Here is an 8,945-nt window from a genome sequence, read left to right on the forward strand (position 1 = left end):
ATTTATCCTGGAGAAATCCGATTAGCTTTGATGCTATTTTTCACAATCTCCAGTAGGGGAGGGTCAGAAAGTTAAAATAAATAAAGCAATGGGAATGCAAAGTATATGACAGGTAAGCAAATAACTATAAATACACAATATTTATTTTAACAGGTAAAGTCAACTGAGCAATTAGTTATTTATCAGATGCGACCTTGCGACAAATGACAGGTCAACGAAATGGCTTATTACGTGGAAATGTATGGCAGCTAAATAATCTAAACGCGTGTTTCATCATCAAATCATCAAAATAACCACGGCAATTGTACATGATCACCAGCTCCATTGTCACTGTTATCAAAAACAGCATAATTATAGCTTAGACTACCATCATAATAACCCTCATCACATCACGACCAATAACATCGTCATAATATCGTTACAATCAGATATTACCTGACCCACTTTACCAATGCTAACATAACATCACGATCACCACAATAAAATAGCAATACATTCACAAAATAAGCGGCTAACATTCTTATCATCTCCATCACAACTTGCATCACCTGCCATTTCGTGACTACAGCAGTGCAACCCAGCACACATTTTGTAATGGGTCGCTAATTAGGTTCCAGTTTTCACTGGGTAACTCCTGAGAGAAACTCGTTTAGGGAACGAAAGCTCATTGGTATATAAAGTTTTTGTATTGTCATTAAATGCGCCTACACATATAGTTGAATGGACACATCAATTAATTCATCATCACTATCGCCATCATCACTATCACCATCACCACATTCACTATCGTCATCAGTAGCATCACCACCATCATCACTATCACCACTATCACCATCACCACTATTACCATCATCACTATCACCATAATCACTATCACCATCATCACTATCACCACTATCACCATCATCACTATCACCACTATCACCATCATCACTATCATCACCATCACTATCATTACCACCATCATCACTATTACCATCACTATCGCCATCATCACTATCACCATCATCACTATCACCACTATCACCATCATCACTATCACCATAATCACTATCACCACTATCACCATCATCACTATCACCATCACTATCACCATCATCACTATCACCATCATCATCACTATCACCATCATCACCACTAGCATCACCATCATCATCACCATCTTCATCACCACCATCATCATCACCATCATCACCACCATCATCATCACCATCACCACCGCCATCACCACCACCATCATCATCACCACCACCATTACCACCACCATCACCACCATCATCACTACCACCACCACCATCACCACCACCACCATCACCACCACCATCACCACCACCATCATCACCATCATCACCACCACCACCATCACCACCATCATCATCACCATCATCACCACCACCATCACTATCATCACCACCACCATCACCACCATCATCACCATCACCACCATCATCATCACCACCATGATCACTACCATCATCACCATCACCACCACCATCACCACCACCATCACCATCACCACCACCATCACCACCACCATCACCACCATCATCACAATCATCACCACCATCACCACCACCATCATCACCATCATCACCATCATTATCACCATCACCACCGCCATCACCACCACCACCATCATCACCATCACCACCACCATCATCACCACCACCATCACCACCACCATCACCACCACCATCACCACAATCATCATCACCATCACCACAATCACCATCACCACAATCATCATCACCATCATCACCGCCATCACCACCATCATCATCACCACCATCATCACCACCATCACCACAATCATCATCACCATCATCACAATCACCATAATCATCATCACCATCATCACCACCATCACCACCACCATCATCACCATCACCACCATCATCATCACCACCATCATCACCATCACCACCACCATCATCACCATCACCAACATCATCACCATCATCACCATCATTATCACCATCACCACCACCATCACCACCACCATCATCACCATCACCACCACCATCACCACCATCATCACCACCATCACCACAATCATCATCACCATCATCACAATCACCATCACCATCACCACAATCATCATCACCATCATCACCACCATCACCACACCATCATCACCATCACCACCACCATCATCACCAACATCATCACCACCACCATCAACAGTTTCGCTTGTGACCACATCTCGTGCCTCCCTCGTGACTCCCAGAGGCTCGGTGCCCGGGGACCGCGGCGAACACCGCCGTCGACACCAGATGCCTCTCGCGCACTCGTGCCGACTCCCAGAGCTCATTCGCATTGGCTCGAGCTGGAGAAGAGATCCATCACGTCCCCTTCAGACGTGCAACAGAGCAAAATGTCCCATGGACGTGGTCGTGCACACCCTTTAGACGTTTTAATGACCGGCAACCGTGCGTGTGTCATTCGCCTGCCAATTAAGATCGGTGCAAAACATTCGAGAGTGCCGGGGAATGATGTCCGAGTGCTGGGGCGAGCGTGAGAGAAGAAGCGCACAGCGACATCGCCGCTGCTCAGACAGCGGGGGGTGGGTTGGGGGGGTTGTGAATGTCATACAAACTTTGCCCGCAACTTCCCTTCCACGCAAATTTGCCGCGGTCCCCCTCGCCTCCTCCTCCTCTTCCTCCCAGCTGATGCAGCCTTCGTCAACATCGCGAAGACGAGGAGAAGGTTGCCGCCGCTGTCTCCACGCCGCTCGTCGCGGATTAACGATGGCAACAAAAGCAGCAACAACAACATCATCAGCAACAGCAACATCATCAGCAGCAACAACAACATCATCAGCAACATCATCAGCAACATCATCATCAGCAGCAGAAGCAATCGGAGCTCGCTAGCAGCTCGCTGACTCTCACATCATCACGGCGTTAGTAGGAGACTCGCTCTCTCGTCACACTCACACGGGGTTGTTGTTGTTATAGGCGTTCGTTAACTTCACACTTACACACACACATGGACTCAATAGGCGCTCGCTAACTTCACACTTACACACACACATGGACTCAATAGGCGCTCGCTAACTTCACACTTACACACACACATGGACTCAATAGGCGCTCGCTAACTTCACACACACACACATGGACTCAATAGGCGCTCGCTAACTTCACACACATGGACTCAATAGGCACTCGCTAACTTAACACACATGGACTCAATAGGCGCTCGCTAGCTTCACACACATGGACTCAATAGGCACTCGCTAACTTAACACACAGGGACTCAATAGGCGCTCGCTAACTTCACACACATGGACTTAATAGGCGCTCGCTAACTTCACACTTACACACACACACATGGACTCAATAGGCGCTCGCTAACTTCACACACAGGGACTCAATAGGCACTCGCTAACTTCACACTTACACACACACACAGGGACTCAATAGGCATTCGCTAACTTAACACACATGGACTCAATAGGCGCTCGCTAACTTCACACACAGGGACTCAATAGGCACTCGCTAACTTCACACTTACACACACACACAGGGACTCAATAGGCATTCGCTAACTTCACACACATGGACTCAATAGGCACTCGCTAACTTAACACACATGGACTCAATAGGCGCTCGCTAACTTCACACACATGGACTCAATAGGCACTCGCTAACTTAACACACAGGGACTCAATAGGCGCTCGCTAACTTCACACACACGGACTTAATAGGCGCTCGCTAACTTCACACTTACACACACACATGGACTTAATAGGCGCTCGCTAACTTCACACATGGACTTAATAGGCGCTCGCTAACTTCACACACATGGACTCAATAGGCGCTCGCTAACTTCACACACATGGACTTAATAGGCGCTCGCTAACTTCACACTTACACACACACATGGACTCAATAGGCACTCGCTAACTTCACACTTACACACACACATGGACTCAATAGGCGCTCGCTAACTTGTCCAGCAGCGCCCATCCGCTCGGGACAGGAGGTGCCCGCGTGGACGTTGCGGGGGGACGACGAGAGATGGACAATCGGCCGACGAGGTGACGAGGCGTCGTGGATGCGGCGAGGTGATGAGCGAGGTGGACAACTGGTAAAAGTTGGAAGGTTGACGCCGTGGTTTGACGATGGACAGTGGAGGCGAGGTGTTGACGGCGGAGGGCGAATACAAAGTGTTCAAGATGGACAATGGAGCGAGAGTGTCTGGTGTGGACGCGCTGTTGGAGGTGAACGATGGAGGTGGAGCATCGGGCGTTGACAGGGCGACGGCGAAGGTGGACAGCAGAGACAAAGCGTCGGGTGCGGGGAAGTCGTTCAAGGTGGACAATGGAAACGGTGGGAACAAGGTGTTGATGATGGCAAATGGAGGTGGAGCATTTGGCGCTGGCGAGACGTTAAAGGTGGGAAATGGAAACGTGGCGTTGGACTTGTACAAGGCGTTAAAGATGGATAAGAGAGGCGAGGCTTTGTGTGCGAGCGAGGTGGAAGATGGGGCCAAGGCGTTGCGTGCGAACGACGTGCTAAAGAAGACAAACGAGGGAGGCAAGGCGTCGGGTAGAGACGAGGTGGTGAAGATGAACAAAGTTGACAAGGTCTCGCGGAAGGCCAAGAGAGTGGCAAAGATGGGCAAGTCGCCCAACACTGCCACGGTGGGCACGGCGTTGAGGAGAGACGACACCAACGCGCCGGATGGGGCGTGGGGACTGGACGAGGTGGACACGGTGTGCGACCTGGACGCGCTGGACACGGTGTGCGACCTGGACGCGCTGGACACGGTGTGCGACCTGGACGCGCTGGACACGGTGTGCGAGGTGGACGATTTGGGGCCGCTCGAGCAGATTCTGTCCGCTGGCGTCCTGGCCAAGGTTCGCTGTGGGCGCTCGTTCGCCATGGCCCGTAGCGGCCGGGCGCTCGTGAGCCTCGACCACGCCGACCGGTTTGGGTACGCCAACGTGTCGGACGCTATCGTGGACGTGCTCGTGTTGCCGCCGCCTGGGACCGCCGCGACCGACGCGGCGCCCGAGCCGGAGGAGGAGGAATCGCCCGCGGAGGCGACGCCGCCGGCGCCCCCTCCTGCTGTGGCGCTGGTGGCGGTGGTGTTCGAGAGCGGGCGCGTGGATTTCTGGAGGAGCGACGTGCGGCGGCAGCGGCACGAGATGTCACCGGCAGGACGTGCCGACCTGTGCATCAGCCCTCGTGCCAGGGTGCTGTCGGCGGCCGCTTTCTCGTCGTGCCTGCTGTGGTGCGAGTCCCGCTCCTCTTCCGCGCCGCGCTCCAGCAGGGACCTGCTGCTGCGCCACTGCGTGTGCAGGCGGGCCGTGTCGCAGGCCACCGGCGGCGGCGGCCCCGCCACGCTGGGAGGCGTGCAGGTGCTGCTCCACGGCTGTCCCACCTTGCACGTGGTGCCGTCGGCGGACGTGGTGCACCTCGTGCCCTTCCAGCGGAACCCCACGCCGCTGCAGTCGCTGCTGCCGCTGTGGTCGCCGCGCGATGGCACCGTGTCGGCGGTGGCCCTGCGCCGCGGCGGCGTCGTCTGCGCAAGGCGCCCGGACTCGGACGCCGATTTCAAGGGCCTGGCGCTGGGGTGCGCGAGCCCGCCGCCCACCGGCGAGCCCATCGTGGCGCACACCGCTTGCCGCGGAGGGGGCTTGCTGCTGGGCCTCTCCGACGGCCGGCTGTGGCGTGTGGAGCGCGACGGGGCGTGCCGCGTGTTGTGCCGCTGCGATCTGTTGCGGCGCGGCTCGCGTTTGGACATGCTGGCTGTCAAAAACGCATTGGCCGTTGCCTCCGATAGGGACGTGGAAATGTTCGACACTCGGAGTGGGCATCTGATAAGGAAAATAAAGGGCGGCGTTTGCATCTTGAGCATCATGTCGGACAGGGACGAGGATGAGTTTCGTTTTCTGACTGAAAAAGGAATTTACCGAGTTGACACAGAGCCAGCACGATCGCACGGCAGTGGCAGCTTGAGACCACAGGACGTTTTATCTGCTTGGGTCTATGAAGAGGCCTGCAGTTACTACCAGAAACGAAGTTTGACTGGCAACAAAATTACACCGGAGCAGCTGAAACAAGGTGGCGCTGGAAAAGGAGCTGCTTCTGTTGTGGCCATCCTTTCCCATGCCGTGTGTCCCAAAAATACCAATTCACAGGCCGCACCCTTTTCTGTGAATCTGGAAAATGCACTGAAGCCTTTGATCGAAAGCTATGTAAAAATTGAACAAATCAAGCGTACATTTGTTGTGGATGATGAAGCAGAAATTCAATACGCCGAGTTCATCAAAGAGGAGGTATCCAGGCTGCTGCAGGGCAGGGACATGGGCACACCTCAGCGATTCCAGAGTCTCCTTGACACATTCCTGAGTGAAACTCTGTCAGCAGTTTGGGACATCCTGGGGCCCAATAATGATGGAGCGGCAGCAGCAGGAGCAGCTGGAGGAGGGACAAACGAATCCTGGCGGTGCGTGATGCAGGAGAACACGGACCGGGACTGCGTGCCACCCGTCTACGAGCAGCTCTGCGTGGCGCTGTACCAACACCGGCCCGAGGATCTGCTTCCCTTTGTGGGAGCGGCGCAGGAAAGTCAGCGAGCGGTGCCCAGGTCACGTCTGTCGGCCGACAGTGCCGCCACACCTCCGCACCTGCGAGCGCTGTTCGTGCTGCCGGAGAGCAAAGGCGGCGGCGGCGGCGGCGAAGAAGCGGCGTTCATCCGCACCGAGCTGCTGTGCAGAGGCTCGCCGGAGGACGCAGCGCAGGCCATCCAGCTGCTGCTTAGCATGGGCATGTGGCAGCAGGCTGTGGCGGCCGCCAGCCGGTACCGCATCGACAACCAAATGCTGCAGGCCCAGGTGTTCACCACCTTCCTCGATGCGTTCACCTGCAGCCGGGGGCTGGACCCGTACGTGGGCAAAGTGTGGGAGTTGTGCCCGGACAGCATGACCGCTACGGACGTGCTGGCCACGGTGCTGCACAATTTGCCCAACTCGCACGACGAGGCGCAGCCCTTCGGTCGGAGAGACGCGCAGATCACCATAGAGCTCCTGCGACCACTTTTGACGCGGCTGCTGCTCAAGGAGAGCGCACGGTTTGAGATGTGACGGCGTGGTTCTTTTAGTTGCAGAGCGACGGTACAAAGTTTGATTTGAAAAGAACATTTAAGGAATATACCTCGTGACATTGCCGGTGCGCATGCATTGGTGGCACAGCACTTCTGGAAGTGGGTTTTCTCTCGAGAGAGAGAGAGAGGGGGGCACCACTCCATTAAGAGGTGGAGATACTTGAATAGGTTTTAAACTTTGAAGTGCTTGTTGCTGCATTGCATATTCATTCACATTGTGCCTGAATTACGGCGACTGAAGTTTGCCAGCCTTGTGTTACTGAGGGCATGTTTAATTGGGGTCTCAGGAGAAGTGGCCTGTCTCGCCTTGTCTTCATGTTGCGAAAAGCTGCCTCAAATCGGTCACTTTGCATGATGCCTAAATTGCACCATTTTTTTGCATGCGGTAATATTTAAACGTTCTTTCCTTTGCTGTTTATTTTCTGTTATAAATGAGCAAAAGTGCTGTTCTCTTAAGATTGTAAGGTTGTAGCAGTGCATATTGTATTTGATGAACAATCGTGATTAATTTATTTTAAGTTTGTTGCAAATATACATAATAACCATTGCCACAGGCCATGGCGTTCAGTTTCACTATTGGTTCTGTATCAAATGTAGGAACTACAGTGCAGTAATTCGACCATGCTAATCTTTTCAAATATACACAGCAGCCCAATGTTCGTGACTCATTGTGGTCCACCTTAACATTGTTCAAATTGGGTGTGCAGTGCTATTTGGTTCGAAGTAATCTTTGTTAATATTTGTTTGTTAATATAAAGTAAATTATTGTAAAGATGTAAATTATTGCCATTGCATTAGCTTGCCATGGTGGTTACAAAAAGCAAAACAATCCGTTGCAAGCAAAATAACAACACTAAGTATTTCAGCTAATAATGCCACATCAGCAAAACCAATAATAGTTATTTATTTTCTGGTACAAAGTGTCAGTATTTATATGAACATGAATGTATGGTTCGGTGCGTGGCACTAAAAGTATGGGATCCGTTAGCCACGCATACTCGAGGGGACTCAATGTTCCAGATGAATGTGACCCGTCTAAATGTTGCCAGCAAGGCAGATTCTATGCCAGCCACATCCGATATATAACAGTGGGTGTGTACCTAGTTGCTCTACAAGGCAACACGATTTAGATGAAGCACAACTGTCTAAGATTGTGGAATGTATGTTCGGGTTGTCTGAACAGATGCTGTATTGTCATATAAAATTATTTTAAAATGAAGCAGAAGGTAACGACTACTACTATTTCCTTTTTCAGAAATGTTTTTACTTTTTTCGATTTTCAAGTTCTTTTCGCTTAAACAATTGTCCGCATGAATGTTTGATTAAATACGTGAACTCCCGCCGCTTCTTCTTTCGTGACCACGTCACTGCACAACACTTCCAATTTTCCAAGGTAGCACCCACAAATAAGCAGATTTGATTGAATGTCACCATGGGGGGCAATCATTGTGGCATGAAAATCCGTCTGCGGGAATCCCCTCGAGACCCCCCTGTGGCCCTGGCAGGAGGCACGGACAAGACATGGCTCAATGGTCTCTCACTTGCGTGTGGATTTTCTACAGGGGGTGGGAATGTACGAGTTGCTCAGAGTTTCCACGCCTTCTGATGTGCAGGAAGCAGCGATGATTATTAAAATAACATCTTTACGTAAGATAAGTGTTGATGTCCGTGATTTTTTTTTATATTAGCTTAATGGCAATCCGATGCACAGGAAAATTGCGTGCAAGATTTGCTTTTATAAAAATAGCTCGGTTGATATTTTCACACACTGATATCCATTTAAATGTTTTCCTATAATTGGATTTAATCTTAAAAAATTTAAGAAAGGA

The 8,945-nt window shown here is 51.2% G+C and overlaps 1 protein-coding gene across 1 annotated transcript; it reads left to right on the forward strand.

Moving 5' to 3' along the window:
* The first annotated feature begins 2,198 nt into the window (after nt 1-2,198).
* Nucleotides 2,199-8,456, forward strand: HPS6 (HPS6 biogenesis of lysosomal organelles complex 2 subunit 3). The gene has a single exon (XM_032950345.2). The coding sequence runs from the start codon at nt 4,127-4,129 to the stop codon at nt 7,094-7,096; it is 2,970 nt and encodes a 989-aa protein (XP_032806236.2). The 5' UTR covers nt 2,199-4,126; the 3' UTR covers nt 7,097-8,456.
* Nucleotides 8,457-8,945: the final 489 nt, after the last annotated feature.

The sequence above is a fragment of the Petromyzon marinus genome, chromosome 9, assembly GCF_048934315.1.
Source record: "Petromyzon marinus isolate PM22_M1 ecotype Great Lakes invasive population chromosome 9, UKy_Petmar_22M1.pri1.0, whole genome shotgun sequence".
Classification (NCBI taxonomy): Eukaryota; Metazoa; Chordata; class Hyperoartia; order Petromyzontiformes; family Petromyzontidae; genus Petromyzon; species Petromyzon marinus.